The 21,434-nt window shown below is 46.1% G+C and overlaps 1 protein-coding gene across 1 annotated transcript; it reads left to right on the top strand.

The window, feature by feature from the left end:
- Positions 1-16,429: 16,429 nt before the first annotated feature.
- LOC133892414 (uncharacterized) lies at positions 16,430-19,382 on the top strand. The gene is made up of 2 exons (XM_062333173.1): positions 16,430-16,511; positions 19,089-19,382. The coding sequence occupies exons 1-2, from the start codon at positions 16,446-16,448 to the stop codon at positions 19,332-19,334; spliced, it is 312 nt and encodes a 103-aa protein (XP_062189157.1). The 5' UTR covers positions 16,430-16,445; the 3' UTR covers positions 19,335-19,382.
- Positions 19,383-21,434: the final 2,052 nt, after the last annotated feature.

Here is a 21,434-nt window from a genome sequence, read left to right as displayed (position 1 = left end):
CCATCCGTCACATGGCGCCATCCCGCGAGGTCTCTCCTGTAGGATGAGAAAAGGTCAAGTCCCGGGAAAAGGTTCTCGGGGCCATAGTCGGTGGCCCCCGAGTACCCCAGTTCCCCGATGATCCACGGAGTCCAAGTACCGGGAAGAAAGTGCTCAGGGAGGTGTACGGAGTCCAAGTACCGGGAAGAAAGTGCTCAGGGAGGTGTACGGTCACCCCCGAGCACCCTAGTCCCCCGACGATCAGGAGAGCTAAGTTCCGGGAGAGAGTGCTCGGGGCTACGTGCGGTAGCCCCCGAGCACTCGGTTCCCCGAAGATCTGTACAAGAGTGCTCGGGAGAGAGTGCTCGGGGCTGCATGCGGTAGCCCCCGAGCACTTGGTTCCTCGAGGGTCTGTACAAGAGTGATCGGGAGAGAGTGCTCGGGGAGATGAATAGTACCCCCGAGCACTCGACACCCCGAGGACAAGGAAAGGCATTCTCGGGAGAGAGTGCTCGGGGATGTGAACAGTACCCCCGAGCACTCGGTACCCCGACGACCCAGAAACACCCCCGAGGGGCCTACCGATGAGGTGTCAACCAGTCAAATGCCCGAGGCCGCATTTAATGAGCGTGCGTGGCCTGTCGCCTCCAACTGCTCCCGCCACGCTCAGCGTCAGTTCCTGCCATATTTTGGCAAAGAGGCGTGGGGTTATTAATTGCACGGGTCCCGTCCCGTTCCATCCGGCTTGTCTCGGGATAACGTCGTAAGGACCAAGGCGTTCCGTCTGCTGTGCTGCTGTGGTAGGGGAACAAGACAGGGCGGGCACACCGGGTTGCTCTACGACTGCCCGGTGGGCCCTCTCCACGGCGCCCATTGCTAGGGCATTTATGGTGATGGATGTGCGGGCGTGCAACGCATTTTCCACCCCCGGTCACTTCGCCCAGAGGAAATGATGACGCCCTTTCCATTTATGGCATCTCGGAACTCGTGCCCCCTCCTTCTGTTCGGGGCATGTCGTGGCCGGCGGGTACTTAAAGCAGCCAGCGGCACAAACGGAGAACAGGACACGAAGAATAGCAAAACAGAGACCAAGAAGAAAGAGCAGAGCTGAAGAAGACGGTTAGAGGTAACGGATAGATAAGAACACAGCGCAAGAGAACACTGTAAGGAAGGCCAAGCCCAGTCCCAGCCGAAGAACAAGGAGCCTCAAGCTCTTAGATAGACCAACATTCTTGTAACCCGCAACATCCTTGAGGGACTCCCTCGGGACAGTTATAGTACCCATACAGGAGTAGGGTATTACGCCCCTGAGCGGCCCGAACCTGTCTAAATTCCGGTGCATTTACTTCTTCTTGCACTAGGTCAGCACCCCCACCACCGGCCGTTGCATTCATTCCCATTTATTTCTCTGACTAACGTATTCAGGATCATCCCCTCGGACGAATCTCTAAAAAGGGGTCTCTCGGGATCCCTGCGATTTGAGTTAATCCTCCGACAGAGACAATTCAAAAACTTGAGAAGTATCACGTTTGAAACGCACTTCCAAGTCCTCATCTAGCAATTGAAATACAGAGAGAAGATTGTATCCCATATACTTTACCAAAGACACATCTTTGAGAGTAAAACTCTCATTCACCCTTACCATACAATTGGCTTTCACCCTTCCTTTCCGATCATCCCTAAAAGTGATGTACTCATGCTGCTTCATCGGGGTGAGGCTAGAGAACCAAGATGCATCTCTGGTCATATGGCGTGAACAACCAGAGTCAATGAACAACTTGTTCTACAGGCCTCCGCTTGCCACCTACATGCGAGAAGAGTACTAGGTGGATGACTCAGTACTAGAGTTAGTCATAAACTTCTTGGAAATCCAGTATTGGGTCATCCGCCCTGAGGTAGTAAAAGTAGGTGCATGTAAACCAATCCTAGCACTAGCATGCTGGGGGCGAGTACCACGTCGAGGAGAGCATGGTCCGCCAAAGCACTATGACTCAAAGCCTCTTACACGTGAACCAAAACCATATGAGTCATGGTAGGATCCACACCGGGCAACACCTCTAGGCAGAGACTAAAAAGTGACCCTCTCTCTGGTAGTAGGTTCAATGATAGTGTCTCTCGGGAACTCGACTGCCGGTCACTTGGGGCTCTCTCACAGGCTCTCTAATCTTGGGCTACATGGGTTGTGATGCAGGCTTCTTCTTTGTTGGTTGTGGAATGGGTTTCTTGATGGTTTGTTGTGTGGTATTGATTTTGGACTTCTCAGCTTCTAGAATAGTAGGTGTGGTAAACACAATCTTACTCTCCCTATTGTAAGCCACCCTCTTAAAACCCAACCCAAGAGCTAAACCCGCCTTATCAGCACACATCTTTGTCTTGGTCAAGATCAAGTTCATTTTGCCTTTCCCCTCTGAGCATTTCTCCACTAGAGAAAAGAGATACTCATTCTCGACCAAAAGCTTCTTAACTTGCCCTCTAACCCACCTGAGTTTGTCCCAAAAGATGGTGCAGATGGAACAATTTAGCTATATATCCTTCAAACACCCAACACTCTCTAATTTAGATTCCAATTACTTAATTTGCTTGGATTTGAATTTAACATCCTTTGCAAGCAAAGGGATATTCTTGCAAACACCTAAGAGAGTGGACGTAGACTCCTCCTTAAGAGCCTTCTTCTTAGTAGTCTCAAGGTAATTGGCAACTTGAGCATGCAAAGCTTAAAGCTCGGCAAGTTCTTTCATAACCACCAAACAACACTCACACTCCTTATCATCACACATAGACCTAAGCAATGAAAACTCAGAAGAAACAGACTCATACTTAGGCCTAAGCTCTTTCAACTCATGCACAACTTTCTTAAGTAATCTATCATGGCTAACAAGAGCATCATTCATGGCATCGACTTGGATTAAGCTGGTCATATAAAGGTAATACCTCGGAGGGATCAAGCTCGGAGTCACTGCCATTGTTGTCGCTCGCCATGAAGTAGAGACCTGTGAGGTCTTTGGCTTTCTTCTTGCTCTTCATTTGCGGTTCATCCTCCTCCAAGCTCTCCTCGCTTAAAGAGGTGTCAATGTTGCTAAAAACTTCCACGAACACCTTAGAAGGCGCGTTGGCCGCCTTCATTGCCACCTTATCACAGTTCTTCTTGAAGAAGGGCTTCTTATTTTTCTTCCTATACTTGTCATAGTCGTGGTCGTGGTCTTCCTTCTTCTTGAGTTTAGGGCAGTTCGCCTTAAAGTGAGTGGTGTCACCACACCCAAAGCAGGCACGCGAACTGCCCCTCCTCCGGTCTCAGCGATTGTTGTAGAAGCGGGTTGTAACAGCCCAAAAGGCTTAAGCATGTCATTAAGCATCATAAACATCATTGGCATCATGCTTAATTGTTTTGGTGATTTATGAGCATGCTTTTTCAATTAAACAAATTGTAAAAATCAATATTAATTGATGCATTGTTAAGCAACTCACAATATTGCTATACAACATAGGGTTGGAAACAATTTTAGAAATTAGTACATGACATGCAGGGAATATAAATGAATTTTCCAAAATTTTTGGGAATTACTTTGGAGGCATAAAAATTACCACAAATTAGTAAAGGTTGCATGTTTAGAGAATTTTAATTTGAAATTGGCTCAAGCATTATGGGTCAAACAAGTTAAAATGGGTTGCACATGAATTATAGAATCCAGCAAAATTGATCCTTAATTTTTATGATGACTTTTCAACCACTAGAGAAATTCGAGAAAACAAATGAGAAAATGAAGACAATAGTACAAACTAACACTAAACTTTGCTAGCTTTCTTCTTTCTTGGTTGCTGTTCATGGCCACGGCTGTTCTTCGAGCGATTTCCTTCCGACTGCCACCGAGCTTGCTTCCAGTGGATCCGGCCACCTTCTGGCCAGTGCTGTTTTCCTTGACTTTAAGCCGACCGGTTGCCTGCTCTCTCTCTCTGATATTTTCTTGCACAGCATGTGCAGCATGCTATCTCTCTCTCTACTCAACTGAACACAACAGCAGCTCAGCAGCAACAGCCATAGCTCTCTCGTGCTCTCTCTCTCAGCAAAACGACGAGCAGCTCCTCCCTCCTGCTCTCGTGGCCACGCAGAGCTAAAGCTAGCACCTTCTTCCCCGAGCTGGCGCTGCAGCAAGGCTCCACCGCCGTCGAGCGAAGTCCGTCGTTGCCGAACCACTTCGAACCTGCAGGAGCTTGGAGCAGCCTCACTGGACCGAGCCACCTCGAGCTCACCTGCCACGAGCGCCGCCGTGAGAAGCTGTTGCCTAGACGAGTTGTCGCCCCGTTGAGCCGGTGACCACAGCTGCCGAACAGCCCCGATCTATCCCTCACCGTGAAGCTCATAGTCGTCATCCTCTCCACGCACAGCCACGCCACCGCACGAAGCATCCCCGAGCTAAATTCCGCGCGAAGCCCCACCAAGCCACTCCGCCGACCAAATCCACTGCTCGGCCAATGTTGCTGGGCCTCTTCGGAGCTTTGGCGCGCGTGATTTTGACTTAGGCCCACAGCCGGCGTGTATTCCGCGGAATGCTAACCGCCGTCACGTCGGGCGCTCGTCACCGGACCTTTCTGGCCGGGCCCGTCAGCAGAGCTATGCTCAAACCGGTTCCCCGTGACCGTTGAAAGCTTTCGCACGTGCTTGTTGGCCCTCGGCCCGACGCCGGCACAGCCGTCCACATGCGCCTTGCGCCGTCGTGCCTCTCCGCTCGCCGCCGACCGTCTTCCAGGCGAGCCCACCGGTCGAGTGCCGCCTAAAGGAGTTCCTAGTGGTGGACTGTTGCCGCTGCCACCCTCCACCGATCGTTTGGCGTCGTCGTTCACCGGCGGCAACGTCGCACCATCCCTTCTTAATTAGCTCCGTTGCAGAGCTCCGAGATTCCGCCGTCGACCCTCTGCTCTGAGCCGCCTCTGTCCAAGCCGAACCACTGGTGAGATTCCCCTGTCCCTCTTCCATCTGTGGCCCGCGCCTTTTTGTGCTGAGCCCGTCGCCGGCGCGTGCCTTGCCACCGGCCATGGATGCTCCATGCTGAGCATGGCCTCACGGCTTTTGGGACTGAATTCACAAGCCGGCCCCATTGCTCAGTGGCTGTAGCTAGTTAGCGGTGGGTGAAAGAGAGTGCAGGCCTTTTTAATTCGGAATAAGGTAGGAAAAGGAGAAATCCATTTGTTGTGCAAACAGTATTTCGGCTGAATATTAGAAAGTGCATAGGAAATCGTATATAGCTCCAAAATTCATGAAACCAATTTTGTTAGGTTTATATGATCATTGTCTACATGTTAAAAATACTGGGAGCTATGAAATGTGTATTTAAATTGCAGGGGTTAATAAAATAGGTTTGAGCTTTATTAATCCATAATTTAATTTTGGTAACTCTAAAATTGATGAGATCAATTTTGTAAATCTTGTTAATTGGTTCCCCGCTCAGCAAAAATAATCACCCACATGTTAGATGTTGTTACAATTCTATATAAGGTTAAGCTTAGTTAGTCCTAGAAGTGTTCAAACGTTTAACAGTAATCCCATTTAAGGAAAATCTTCGGTGCTTTGGAACTCGTGCCCTGACGATTTGCACTGTTATCGCATTCTATGGAGCATCCTTCATTTCATAACATTATATTCGTTACATTGCACACGTTATTCTTTTAGGGAACTTCGACCCGGCGAACGAGGCTGTCCCCGGAGGTTCCCGCAATGGTGATCGTGATTCGGGTAGCTGTGAGCAGCAGCTAGGGCAGCAAGGCAAGCATCTATCATATTGCACCGTGTCAATTCGAAATCAAATATGTTATCTACGCTTATGTATGCATTGCATGTGTCGGGTACCGAGTTGGGTAGAACCTATGCTGATGCATTCTCCCATTTCGGTCACGTGTCATGTGTTATTCCTTGGAGCCTAGTGGTGTCGTCGCGGTCTAATTTTAGTTCGCTATGCTTAGTGGTACTTAGGCTTTCCGGTAGAAGTCGACGACGGCGTCCACCGTTGTCACGAGCCTAGGGCTTATTACTTGTTCACACTTATGGTTGTGTTGATGATGAGTCGGTTTGGTGAGTGGTGAGTTGAGACGAGGTGTGGGCGGTGTTAGGGGTGTCATCTGCTCACGAGGAGTCCTCAGGTAGTTCGGGGAGGGAACCCGGATACCGTAGACCGCTTGTACCGGTTAAGCACCGACCGTCGGTGTAGTCGGCTTTAGCACTTACCTTACTCACCACATGCTGATATAATGGTAGGCGAGCTGATTACCTTCGCAGACGTGGTCATGTGGGCCTCGTCATAGACGGTGTGAGTCCGGTTTGAGTCCGGGCTTTTAGCGGTATTAGTTTGCTCGGGGAGTAGTTCTAATACCGCCTCGCCGAGCTATGGTTGATCCACATGGTTGGGCCTGGTTGGGAAAGGTTGTCACGGGTACCCCCTTGTGTGCATCTTAGCGGGTGGCACAAGCCGTATGGTCCCTGTGTCGTGTGGGTCCAGGAGTATCCCCCTGCAGGGTGTATAATCAGTTTGAACTGCCGCGCTCTCGGTCATGAGCATCGCTATCGCTTATCTCCACCGAAAGACCATGTTTTGGTCGTAGAGTTTCGATGTGGGTTGTGGCATGGTTGGTATGGGTGGTTTGGTCGGTATGTGGTCGGTGGTTTGGTGGTAATGCTTTACCTTTATACACTTGTTGTTTTCATATCTGTTGTGGTCAGTTAGTTGGCAGAGTTTGAGTCGGTGGTTGGTTAAGTCAGTTGCTTACACCTAGAGTTTAGGTTGCTTACCGCTTAATGAACTTAAACATGTCTTAATCCTTGCTACAGCTTTAAATGCATGATCCTTGGAGTCGAGAATATATATACTCATACTGTGTAAGACTTGCTAGTACCTTCGTACTAAGGGGTGCTGCCCTTAAGTTGCTTTCAGGTTCACAGGTTGGCGAGGGAGAGGCAGTTTTCGGCTACTTTTTGCCTGCCGATCCGGGTGGCGGGCAGGAGTAGCACGTTCTACTCCGAACTCCAGCGCTTTTTGTATGGAGCCTAAGGGCATCCGGCTCCATACTCTTTTGTTGTATAGGTTTTTCTTCCGCTGCATAGTTGTTGCTGATCCTCTTTTGTTGTAAATTGTGGAAACAGTTGCATGTTTAATAATTGTAATCCAGTTTAATTACTTGCTCTCTATTAAACTGTGTTGTGATATTTGAGTTGGAAGGCATGTGTTCCGATCCTGGGCACAAAACACGTGCCGGGACTACCGGAATGGTATTCTGGTTAATCGTTGTGGTTGGGATTATGAATAATGATCCTCCTGGTGATTAATTAGAAAACTATTTGGACGGTTCCTCACATTCTGGTATCAAATCTTGGTTTAATTTAGTAGCCTAAACATAATTAGTGCGTTGTTTAGTAAGTCGACAACTCCACCTAAACAACCCACAATTTATGTTTACGCCTCTTCATGTTTAATATGTATTAAACTGCTATCGTTTATGCCCCTAAGTTAAAATGCGTACTATGAGTGGCGTTTATATTTCTTATACCACATTGTTTCGCTTTCGACCCTGCATTGATTCATGTTGGGCATTGCATCTTCGGCTTTGCATCGTCGGAAGGTAAGGTACGACGCTCGGTGGCGGTTAATCACCGAGGGCTCAGCCGGATGCGAGGCAGGGGCCCGGTGTGTCCCGTACGGCGATCCGTACGGGAAGTGAATATGCTAGCGATAGCGTATGAACATCCACCATGCGATGGGAGGCATGGTCATCTACTCGTGTGGCGTTTACACGAGATGTCCCGTAGGGTCTACGGGAAGTGAGTACGTTGTTATCGACGTATGGATTGTCGCTTGTACGGCATGTGGTACAAGGGCCGTTCGCGCTCTTACCCTTTCTAGCGCGAAGGGTACGTTCTGGATGTTATATACTGCCTGTGATTTTGATGCTTGCAGGTGCGGTTCTTATTTTGAGAAAGAAGCGGTAGCTAGGTTCGAGCATGCATCATTCCATGGCATTCATGCATGCATTCATTTTTCATTATCGCTCATTGCATGCAATTGCCCTAATAAATAATGTTATGGATCCAAACGAGTAATATCCGACATAGAGAAATAGCATTAGTTGGAATTTGACCTTTCACCTCTCTTTCTTCTTGTCGTCACCAAGGGATAAACGGCGTTCCTTTGGCTACGCTGTTAGTGAACTCTTATATATGTACACAATCACCATCAAGTCACCAAGGAGACCACCCTCACCTGTGTTATCTCATGAATATAAATAGGGTTGTAACTTTGTCATGTCAGTGAACTGAGATGAGAAAGGATGATGACCCCACCGTCACTCACATGACACCTACCTGGTTATCTTGTGATGCCCTTGTTATAAGATTAACTTGTCTAGGTGAATATGGCACTTAGAAACCAGGGACTTTTTCCGAGGTCTAGGAAATGTGACATGTAGAGTTACCGTATCACCTAGTGATGCCATTATAGACCCAGTCTTGGGAACCCTTTTTCCCTGCTCTCTTCCCTGCACTTTACCCGAATCTCGGGACGAGATTCTTTTAGGGGGGGGGGGGAGTTTTGTAACAGCCCAAAAGGCATAAGCATGTCATTAAGCATCATAAACATCATTGGCATCATGCTTAATTGTTTTGGTGATTTATGAGCATGCTTTTTCAATTAAACAAATTGTAAAAATCAATATTAATTGATGCATTGTTAAGCAACTCACAATATTGCTATACAACATAGGGTTGGAAACAATTTTAGAAATTAGTACATGACATGCAGGGAATATAAATGAATTTTCCAAAATTTTTGGGAATTACTTTGGAGGCATAAAAATTACCACAAATTAGTAAAGGTTGCATGTTTAGAGAATTTTAGTTTGAAATTGGCTCAAGCATTATGGGTCAAACAAGTAAAAATGGGTTGCACATGAATTATAGAATCCAGCAAAATTGATCCTCAATTTTTATGATGACTTTTCGACCACTAGAGAAATTCGAGAAAACAAATGAGAAAATGAAGACACTAGTACAAACTAACACTAAACTTTGCTAGCTTTCTTCTTTCTTGGTTGCTGTTCATGGCCACGGCTGTTCTTCGAGCGATTTCCTTCCGGCTGCCACCGAGCTTGCTTCCAGTGGATTCGGCCACCTTCTGGCCAGTGCTGTTTTCCTTGACTTTAAGCCGGCCGGTTGCCTGCTCTCTCTCTCTGATATTTTCTTGCACCGCATGTGCAGCATGCTATCTCTCTCTCTACTCAACTGAACACAACAGCAGCTCAGCAGCAACAGCCATAGCTCTCTTGTGCTCTCTCTCTCAGCAAAACGACGAGCAGCTCCTCCCTCCTGCTCTCGCGGCCACGCAGAGCTAAAGCTAGCACCTTCTTCCCCGAGCTGGCGCTGCAGCAAGGCTCCACCACCGCCGAGCGAAGTCCGTCGTTGCCCAACCACTCCGAACCTGCAGGAGCTTGGAGCAGCCTCACCGGACTGAGCCACCTCGAGCTCACCTGCCACGAGCGCCGCCGTGAGAAGCTGTTGCCTAGACGAGTCGTCGCCCCGTTGAGCCGGTGACCACAGCTGCCGAACAGCCCCGATCTATCCCTCACCGTGAAGCTCGTGGTCGTCATCCTCTCCACGCACAGCCACGCCACCGCACGAAGCATCCCCGAGCTGAATTCCGCGTGAAGCCCCACCAAGCCACTCCGCCGACCAAATCCACTGCACGGCCAACGTCGCTGGGCCTCTTCGGAGCTTTGGCGTGCGTGATTTTGACTTAGGCCCACAGCCGGCGTGTCTTCCACGGAGCTCTAACCGCCGTCACGTCGGGTGCTCATCGCCGGACCTTTCTGGCCGGGCCCGCCAGCCGAGCTATGCTCAAACCGGTTCCCCGCGATCGCTGAAAGCTTTCGCGCGTGCTTGTTGGCCCTCGGCCCGACGCCGGCATGGCCGTCCGCATGCGCCTTGCGCCGTCGTGCCACTCCGCTCGCCGCCGACCATCTTCCAGCCGAGCCCGCCGGTCGAGTGCCACCCAGAGGAGTTCCTAGTGGTGGACTGTTGCCGCTGCCACCCTCCACCGATCGTTTGGCGTCGTCGTTCACCGGCGGCAACGTCGCACCATCCCTTCTTCCTTAGCTCCGGTGCAGAGCTCCGAGATTCCGCCATCGACCCTCTGCTCTGAGCCACCTCCGTCCAAGCCGAACCACTAGTGAGCTTCCCCTGTCCCTCTTCCGTCTGTGGCCCGCGCCTTTTTGTGCTGAGCCCGTCGCCGGCGTGTGCCTTGCCACCGGCCATGGATGCTCCGTGCTGAGCATGGCCTCACAGCTTTTGGGACTGAATTCACAAGCTGGCCCCATTGCTCAGTGGCTGTAGCTAGTTAGCGGTGGGTGAAAGAGAGTGCAGGCCTTTTTAATTCGGAATAAGGTAGGAAAAGGAGAAATCCATTTGTTGTGCAAACAGTATTTCGGCTGAATATTAGAAAGTGCATAGGAAATCGTATATAGCTCCAAAATTCATGAAACCAATTTTGTTAGGTTTATATGATCATTGTCTACATGTTAAAAATACTGGGAGCTATGAAATGTGTATTTAAATTGCAGGGGTTAATAAAATAGGTTTGAGCTTTATTAATCCATAATTTAATTTTGGTAACTCTAAAATTGATGAGATCAATTTTGTAAATCTTGTTAATTGGTTCCCCGCTCAGCAAAAATAATCACCCACATGTTAGATGTTGTTACAATTCTATATAAGGTTAAGCTTAGTTAGTCCTAGAAGTGTTCAAACGTTTAACAGTAATCCCATTTAAGGAAAATCTTCGGTGCTTTGGAACTCGTGCCCTGACGATTTGCACTGTTATCGCATTCTATGGAGCATCCTTCATTTCATAACATTATATTCGTTACATTGCACGCGTTATTCTTTTAGGGAACTTCGACCCGGCGAACGAGGCTGTCCCCGGAGGTTCCCGCAATGGTGATCGTGATTCGGGTAGCTGTGAGCAGCAGCTAGGGCAGCAAGGCAAGCATCTATCATATTGCACCGTGTCAATTCGAAATCTAATATGTTATCTACGCTTATATATGCATTGCATGTGTCGGGTACCGAGTTGGGTAGAACCTATGCTGATGCATTCTCCCATTTCGGTCACGTGTCGTGTGTTATTCCTTGGAGCCTAGTGGTGTCGTCGCGGTCTAATTTTAGTTCGCTATGCTTAGTGGTACTTAGGCTTTCCGGTAGAAGTCGACGACGGCGTCCACCGTTGTCACGAGCCTAGGGCTTATTACTTGTTCACACTTATGGTTGTGTTGATGATGAGTCGGTTTGGTGAGTGGTGAGTTGAGACGAGGTGTGGGCGGTGTTAGGGGTGTCATCTGCTCACGAGGAGTCCTCAGGCAGTTCGGGGAGGGAACCCGGATACCGTAGACCGCTTGTACCGGTTAAGCACCGACCGTCGGTGTAGTCGGCTTTAGCACTTACCTTACTCACCACATGCTGATATAATGGTAGGCGAGCTGATTACCTTCGTAGACGTGGTCATGTGGGCCTCGTCATAGACGGTGTGAGTCCGGTTTGAGTCCGGGCTTTTAGCGGTATTAGTTTGCTCGGGGAGTAGTTCTAATACCGCCTCGCCGAGCTATGGTTGATCCACATGGTTGGGCCTGGTTGGGAAAGGTTGTCACGGGTACCCCCTTATGTGCATCTTAGCGGGTGGCACAAGCCGTATGGTCCCTGTGTCGTGTGGGTCCAGGAGTATTCCCCTGCAGGGTGTATAATCAGTTCGAACTGTCGCACTCTCGGTCATGAGCATCGCTATCGCTTATCTCCACCGAGCAACCATGTTTTGGTCGTAGAGTTTCGATGTGGGTTGTGGCATGGTTGGTTTGGGTGGTTTGGTCGGTATGTGGTCGGTGGTTTGATGGTAATGGTTTACCTTTATACACTTGTTGTTTTCATATCTGTTGTGGTCAGTTAGTTGGCAGAGTTTGAGTCGGTGGTTGGTTAAGTCAGTTGCTTACACCTAGAGTTTAGGTTGCTTACCACTTAATGAACTTAAACATGTCTTAATCCTTGCTACAGCTTTAAATGCATGATCCTTGGAGTCGAGAATATATATACTCATACTGTGTAAGACTTGCTAGTACCTTCGTACTAAGGGGTGCTGCCCTTAAGTTGCTTTCAGGTTCACAGGTTGGCGAGGGAGAGGCAGTTTTCGGCTACTTTTTGCCTGCCGATCCGGGTGGCGGGCAGGAGTAGCACGTTCTACTCCGAACTCCGGCGCTTTTTGTATGGAGCCTAAGGGCATCCGGTTCCATACTCTTTTGTTGTATAGGTTTTTCTTCCGCTGCATAGTTGTTGCTGATCCTCTTTTGTTGTAAATTGTGGAAACAGTTGCATGTTTAATAATTGTAATCCAGTTTAATTACTTGCTCTCTATTAAACTGTGTTGTGATATTTGAGTTGGAAGGCATGTGTTCCGATCCTGGGCACAAAACACGTGCCGGGACTACCGGAATGGTATTCTGGTTAATCGTTGTGGTTGGGAATATGAATAATGATCCTCCTAATGATTAATTAGAATACTATTTGGACGGTTCCTCACACGGGTGAATTTCTTCACGATTAGTGTAAGATCCTCATCATCAAGCCCATCCACCTGCTCCTCTGTGATAGAGACCAAAGAAGACAAAACAAAACCACTAGATAAAGTGTTAGCACAAGAAACACCAACTCCAGATCAGTTGCCACTACTAAGTCTGGAAACCAATGTCATGTTTTGAGGTAGGGGGGTTTTCAAAACTAATCCGACCTGCCTTGGCTATCTCGATGGACTTGAGCTTGCTGAAGAGTTCTTCACAACTCATGTTCAAATCAAACAGTATGAGGCCAACAATAAGGCCTCATGCTTCAAATCGAAATGGTTTTGAATAGAACCTCATAGTTGGAATCAACTACCTCCCAAATTTTACTTCCTTGGCTTAAGAGATAAGCCTTCATGCGCACCTTCCAATACGAAAAATCATGGCTATTAAACAGCGAAATCTTTTCACTTCTTTCCATGTCGCCTACGGTTCACAAAGCCTGTTAAGGTCAACAAGTGATCAAACTAGCTCTGATACCAATTGTAGGATAAAAAGTGGCGACTAGAGAGGGGGTGAAAAGGCACCTCGACAATTTATTGCGAAATAGGCCTTCTCCTATCTTTAATCACCCAACACACCTCAAAGCTTGAGTGGAAGTAAAATACTCAGAGAGACAAAATAAGATGGAAAGTTTCAAGGAAATATGACTCTACAGATGGAATATGAATCATAGGTTCTATTCAAAACTATTTCACGTGTTTTTGTGCCCAAATGCTTGCAACTTTGATGATGAACGAAACAGAGACGAGATCACTGGGGAAATAAACTCTCCAAAATGATGGTCTAGAGGCAAGAGAATTCAAGATCCATTACATATGCATGAGTATGTTAATTCTATGCCTCTAGCATCAAGAAAAACAACTTTCCAAGGTGTTGAAATTCCAGCTCAAAAAGAAAAACAAAAATCAACAACAAAACAGCAAGAATTTCCAAACTTGTAATAGAACCAATAGAAAGAAACTAGAAGGAGGGGAATTTAAGCATATGCAAAAACTTATACTTTATTACTCAAAGAGGTCAGCCCTATTTTAGACGGATTACAAAGATTTATCTCTCAAAACTCTCACCTATTACATATGCTAAGCACTCCTCTCCCTTTCCTCTAAAACCGTAGCACAAGGTTCTCATGTGGATGGCGTCCCAACCAGTCAAATCCCTCTATTTATAGCCTAGGAAACTTGACCCCCAAGTTTCTTTAATTGTTCCTAAAATACCCTTCTCTTGTAGTACATTCCTACCTACCATTGGCGGTATTTTGGTCCATTTTCTCCTCCATCCATCAGACGACCGTGGCGCCTTCATGACTTAGGTTCGCCTCGACGCAAGCTTCGCGATGATGTCACGTGCACTCCATCCGCCCATGGTTTTGTGACCAAATCAGGAATATACTCGCACACTTCTTAAAGCGTGACTCACAGCTGCTTGCTTTGACCTCAAGCAAGTCTTTCGATGTTGATGTGTGTCCTCTGTCTTGCGATCTTGATCACTGGCAAGTCTCTCCCGCTCCTGATCCCTTGGGTCACATTGTCACTTGCACCGGCATCCCCTTCGCTTAACTTTGTCAACATGCTCCCTTCATCAATCTTCATCTCCTACATTGCTTGACCTCCACATGTTCCGTTAGGATCATCTTTGACTCTACCCGGCCTCTTTGATCATCCGGAACCAAGCACCCTGCTTAGCCCCGATCACCCGTCGTCAACCGCCAAGTTCCATCCATCACTTGCCCACCACGAGACCAGCAAACATGCATCTCCAGAACTATATAACATCATCACATGTTAGTCCTAATTGAAATCAAGTTGAAAAAGATCAGACTTAACAAAAATGTGAACACTGGATAGTCTGGCATTCACACCAGTGCAACATCGGACCATTTGGCGAGTACAACTCCACAGGAACCTAGTTTGCATTCCTCCCTAGAAAAATTATTCTAGTGATCATAAAATCCCAACACCGAACATTCCGGTGAGCACCTCAATATTTGCCTCAGAACTGAAAGGCTCCGGTGATACTCTCCGGTGTTCACACGCCCATCACGGAACATCCGGTGAGTACATCATCACTGGAACTTAGTTTTTCAACCTCTCTGGAAATTTTTGTCCGGTGAAGCCTCCAGTGATCACCCATGCACACACCGGACCATCCGGTGAGGCTACCGTACTAGACTTCTACATTTGCACCTTTCTCTAAAAAATTAGTATGGTACTCACTCTCATCTATAGCAGACCTTCCGGTGAATAAATTTTTTCTCTGCATCTGCGCTAAAAAGCTCTGGTGCTCATATCTACCACACACCGGACTATCCGGTGAGGTCAAAAACCCTCACATCGGACTATCCGGTGAGGTCAAAAACCCTCACACCAGACTATCCGGTGAGTGCAAGCTTCCTGCACTGAGACACCGATACAAACTCTAATTCTTTTCAACTTTAGTTAGACCAAATCAATATTGCAGTATATAACCATGCATATGCTAACTAGGAAAAACCACACAAACGTCAATCACTCATCACACAAGATAAACCAAAGCACATCTCAACTTGGTCTCTCATCTATTTTATTTATGTCTCTTGCAAGTGGCGAAGTAAAATATTCTAAGGTAAAAATGGTAATTAGAATGTGATTAAGTTCGATAATGGTCCATGCACATTTGTACGTGAGTGCCATCTTTTTTGTTCTTTGCTTTCATGTGAGACTTCATTCTCATGCCTAAAACATTGGACATCCACAAAATCCAGCCTCTTTATCATGGGCCCGCTGCAACGTGCGGGTTCCAGCTAGTTTGTGCATGTGCTGTGATTACTCCTTGTTAGCACATGACACTACTCGCAATCACTAATAGTACAACAGACTTTGCGGTGGAAGGGGTTGCATTTCTTTTAAATCTACCCTAGTGGCCGCTACAAGCCTTGGTGTTATTTCCATGGAATGATAGGCCCTAATCTTTATAGTACGTGGCTGCCTGATTGCAAGTACGTATGCCCAGCACCATTTTGTTCGAGCTCCAGTGACCTCCTGGGGGCAAAAACTGTCCCTCGCCGCACCCCAGGCCCATGGGGAATAAATGGCGTCTGTGTCTGTTTATACTTAACTAGAGGCCCAATCTGTATCGGAATCCCATGGGGCCATCACTGTAGGGAAATTGCTATCCATAGCACGGTGTAGATATTTTTTTAACCGGAGCCCAAACTAATTGCTGCACATCGGGATTGAACAGGTGAAATAGAAAAGACAAGATTTATTTCTGAATCAGTACCTTGATGTATGCTGTTGATTATGCGATCGAACAGCCGAGAAGACATGTGCTGTTGTTAACCGGATTGGGCTTTATTTTTTATATGTTCCAATCGGCCAATTGCTTACGCATATTATGTCTGCATGAATTCGAAAGAAGGTTTCCTCTGATAGAAAAATGACAAAAAAGCTATACTTTCCTGAAAGGAACAAACTATTGCTTCGTATGGTTGCCAATGATGTCAGCGTCCCACCAACAATCCTACATTTTTTTTAGGGCTCTCCATGGTAACTGAAACCAAGGGATTGTGGACTGTGATAAGGATCACAAGTCACACTTAAATGGTTGGTTGTGCCGTAGCACGGCTGTAAAGATGGTAACACTAGTTCCTCTAGCCGTGCACCGGCCATTCAGAATCAACACTACCTCTTGTCCCACCGTCAGACCAACAGAGGAGTTAGGCATGCACCTTGTGACCTTTCAGATATTGATTGAAACCGTGGTCCCACATGCTCGTGTATATAAGCACCACACATATGCTAGGTGTTTTCCTAGGATACCAAATGGACAAGGGGAAGAAGAAGGCAGATTTGATGCCTGACGAGGCAGAGAGGAGGCAGCGCAAGGCCAGACGGGACTTTGAGATTATCGCAGAACAGGTTTCCTATTATCATCTTCTCTTCCTCTTTTGGATTCTCATGCATGGATTTACCTACATGTTCATCTCATTCTAAAGGAAAAAAGTTGATATATATGATCATGTAAAATATTATTCAATCTGTTGGGTTGATTTTAACACAGCCCGAGGTGGCCTTTCTTTCCTTCAAATCCCTTTTTTCCACTACTACGCCTATATCATTGACTTGTTGGCACACCAGTTATGTGTGGCCTGATTAAGGAAGAACCAAGGCACCATTACAAGCTCATATTCTCATGGTTTTGATTAGTCTCCCAACCTAGATTTATCGTTCCGCGCCCCTCCTGCGGATGATGGTGGATACAAAAGGGAGAGAAGTAGTAGCAGATTGCTCTGGATGTGAGCATTTCAGGCCTAGCCCAACCCACCCTAGGCTCAACCCAAAATAACACGCTTCCTAGGGTTTAATGGGCGGGCTTGGACAATAGTCATTCAGTCTCGAGTAAACCGAGCATGTCCCAAAATAATATTTCATTTATTTTTCAACACAAAATTCATTGGGTAGCTCATTTTGGCCCAAAATTTTAGGCTTTTAGGTGGGCCTATGCAGCAGTTACACGTAAAAAAAAAATCAAGCTTTCCTTGGACCGGCCAGCTCGTGCTTAGGTCTAGATAATTCCCCATCATGCTCGGCTTTGGCACCACGGATGGCAAATAGCTTCACTGCAACAATTTCCACTACAAATTTTTGGTGTTCTGCACCTACCTTTTTTTGACTAGGTATCATGTTTTCAATGATGCGCCACCTAACCAAGCAGTTTGGAAGGAGGGGGGCGGGGGTTGAGGGTAATGGGTTAGCCCATCTGATGTCCCTCCTGTAGCCAGAAGGGTCTTTTTGCCATGCCAAGCACCACATGCTAACCAGGGTTAAAAAACCGTCGGTAACCGCTCAAAAATCGCGGTTACCGACCTTCCCGGTCCGGTCCGGTTTCAAAAACCGCTCGGTAACCGAAATTTGAATTCAAAAAATTCAAAAAATAAAAAAATTCAAAAAAAATTCAAAACAAATATTTAAAAAAACTAGACATAATTCTAAGAACTTCTGTGAATTTTTTTTTCAAAAATAATGTCGTTTGCATCATATTCTATAGGGAGAAAGTTTGAAAAAAATGAAAAAAATTGAAGCGCGCGGCTCAATTATTAACTTGCATTAAGGAAAAGTGTAACATGCAAACACATATTTTTATTGTATAAAACGTATTTTAAGAGAATCTTTAAAATTGATTTCACTTTATTTAGAGTTTTATTAAATTCTCTATGATTTTTATAAAGTTCACAAGCATAAAGTGAATATGTTAAGAAACATCACTTTAATTAATTTTTTCATGTCTACTATTATTTTTTATACGTAAATAATAATATAAATAAGCTAATGAAAGTGGTTTCACTAATTTTTAAGGTGTGATGGGTCAGTTATGAATTAATCTAGTCGCAACACATTTACACAATCATGCATGTTACAATAACTAATTCATGAGTTCATATATTTTTAAAAGATATAGGATCATGTAAGAAGACTAACAAAATTAGTTTCATGATTTTTGGATTAGCAAAGAGTAAACTATGCATTTACCTTGGTTTAACAAATAAAATTTCTCACAGAAAATTTTGAACTTTTTTATGAGTATAAATACTTTTATCATGTAGATCATGTTACAAGGAAGCCAACAAAATTTGTTTCACTTGATTTGAAGCTTGGATGAATTAGTTATTGATTTTACAAGATTGAACCCTTTTTTAGGTTTTTTGTTGAACTGCGCTGAAATTCGATAAAACCGCTCGATAAATCGAGAAAACCGAGCGGTTACCGACCCAAACCGCTCGGTAACCGACCGAATCAAAAATGCGAGAAAATCGCTCGGTAACCGACCCAAACCGCTCGGTTAACGAGAGGGCAAAAACATGATTTTTTCGCAAAAATTTAAAATTTGCCGAATGAATTTTCTCCGAATTTTTTTAAATTTTTGACCGGTAACCGCGGTTATCGCGCATTTTCGGTTACCGCCGGAGCTCGGTAACCGAGCTCCGGTCGGTAAATGGAACCGTGATGCTAACCAAGCGGTTTGGAAGGAGGGGAGGGGGGTGAATCATCCACGAAGGCCAATGGCGTTTCCCCCTTGCCGAGGGCAAATCATTCCAGTTCGCCATTTTCAATACCGAATGTACACGTCACTCAACATATATGCTAAAAGGCTATGAGAGTGCATGCCACCATGTCGTGTGTTTATATATATGTGTATTCCTTTTATGCCTGTAGTTCTGGCAACTAGGGAACAAGTTTGATGAATGGATGGTGCAGCACCAAACACCTGAAGGCCAGGAAGAGACACAAGTAAATTAAACACGTTTTCCTACTGTTGTTGTGTATAGTTGCCAGGCCCATTTTTATTACTTGAACACACGCATGCTACAGATATCCACTGCCAACTTGATGTTCAAAGCCTCTTCATAAAAACATGATGTTCAGAGCAAACTTTTGTACTAGTTGGAGCTTAAACTTTACTGACGCAACTCTTCTATTTTGTTGCAACGCGTGCAGGGTTCTGACATTGAGGACTGGCGGACAACATCACCTGCGTTAGCTAGATCTGAAGGGCTGGCGGACAACATCCAAAGGCTCCTGCAACAGCTTGAAGGAAACAGCGATGCAAGTTGTAGCGAGAGCGGGAGCGGGAGCAGCAGTGGCCAGGCCGTGGATCAAAAGCCCAAGGTTCCCCCCACTGAGGATGAGAAGCCCAAGATCGTTCCACCCGTCGATCCAAAGCCTGAGCCTTCTTCCCCCTGAGGAAAAATGCATGCGGTGCAAGGCGAAACATACCATGTCGTAGGACACAGCAACCACGGTGCAAGATGTTTCGTTTTGCTTTGGGTGTCTGAGTCCAGAAAAGTAGATGTGGATCATTTGGAATAAGCATTGGCAGCGTCTGTCAACCGCGGTCAAACTCTTTCAGCTTCATGTGGAGCTGAAATCGATGTTTCTTTTCTCCCGAAATAAATGGCGAAGCGTTGCCGGCTGCCAGCAAGTTCATCCGAAAAATTCCATTGGGGGAGTATGTGCCATTTGTGTCATATCATGTTTTGCTTCTTGAGTTCATTTAACAAGGAAGTCGATCAAGGTACAGCATCAAATTAACCAAGCGATGGGATTAATCTTACAAGGTTTGTGAGGAGATTGTTTAATGTTTCATCCGCTTGCCGCTTCCGCCTGCTCGTACTTTTTTCCATCCATATGTCCATGAACTCTAACATATAACTGAGAAAGTGACTATATCTTGGAGAACACAAGAGAGATTTGTGTTGTCGATGATGAGTGACGGATGTAATTGTTGATTTAGAATCTTCGGTTTGCATAGCATACTTCAATTTGTGCTCGATTATGTTTATGGCTAACCAAGAGTGAAAATAGAGGATGGCGGAGAGACATATTTCTTAGCTCATGATGTGTAGGTGTATCGATGCAACAGGACGGTCGACGGCAAGGCGGTGAAGGGCAAGTTGATGGGATTGTAGACCTGATCTTCCGATAGGTAGCGATAAGTCGGTAGGTGGAGAACTCGACATTGATGATCCAAAGGCTTCGACCCGAACAGATTGTCTCCCTTGCAATCACTACACTACAACTCCGTTGGTTATCAATCGTGTCGCGCGGTTGACCTCGCCAAGAAGGCTCAATCCCTGCAAGCGTACCAAGAACACAAGCAAGAACGTAGAAGATGCAATCTGAAATATTGCGAATAGAATTCAAGCACTCGAAGTTGGGGTTCCACAAACACTTGCGGCGGCCTAGTCGGTCCGGAACAAGAGCGAAAATCTCACAATCTGTGTGTAGATCAATATCTAAGCAAAACTCAACCCTAATTGGGGTAATGGCTACTGTATATAAGAGACTAGGGTCGGCCAAGAACCCCTGGACACGTCCCTAATGGACTCCAACACGTTACACGACCCAACGGCCCAAAAGATGGTGGCGCAGCACCCTGACAGATTCTGGATGTCCAATTGTTTCAACGATTCCTGTTGACTCAGAAAGTATTTGGACATGGGACTAGTCACGTTGGAAAGCCTATCTCCTTAGCTTTCCAACCATGTGTAGAACGTTGAAAACGGAGTCCGTATGCGTCCCGGGCGACGATTTTAGTGCAGTCTGGTCTTGGACTCCGAAACGGACTCGAACTTGATTGGACCTCCACCTTGGCTTGGACGCCCTTGCTGGTCTTCTCCTGTGTTCCTAAGTAACAATACATCACAATTATTCAGTAGCATCCCATCCTTATCAAAATATAAAGGAACACTAAGGAACGAGCTCACCTCATGATTTAGTTGACGTGCACGAGCTTGTGTCAACGGACCTATTGTTAGAGGAATACTCGGTGTGTGTATCCGAAAGAGTGATGTCCTCATCATCCCCCCCCCCCCCTCTTGAACTGGAGTCATCCTCGACGCAATGTCATCTTCTTCTCTCAAGTAAGGCTTCAAATCTGAAATGTTAAATGTGGGACTAACCCCATAATCTGCAGACAACTCAAACTTATATGCATTATCATTGATCTTTTCCACAATTTTAAAAGGACCATTAGCTCGAGGCAGCAATTTAGACTTTCTCAAATCAGGAAATCTATCTTTGCGCAAATGTAACCACACAAGATCACCAATTTCAACAGTGATATGTTTCCGACCTTGGCTACCATAAGTTCTATACTTCTCATTCATCTTTTCAATATTTTCCTTAGTCAACTCATGCATTTTCAGAATCAAATCAGCACGTGTCTTAGCATCAAAATTCAATTTCTCGGTTGTTGGTAAAGACAGTAAATCAATAGGGGCACGGGAATTAAAACCATACACTACCTGAAACGGACTTACCTTGGTGGTGGAGTGAACTGAT

Source organism: Phragmites australis, chromosome 15 (assembly GCF_958298935.1).
Source record: "Phragmites australis chromosome 15, lpPhrAust1.1, whole genome shotgun sequence".
Lineage (NCBI taxonomy): Eukaryota > Viridiplantae > Streptophyta > Magnoliopsida > Poales > Poaceae > Phragmites > Phragmites australis.
The sequence above is the reverse complement of the archived record's forward strand: the minus strand, read 5'-3'. Positions and strand labels throughout refer to the sequence as shown.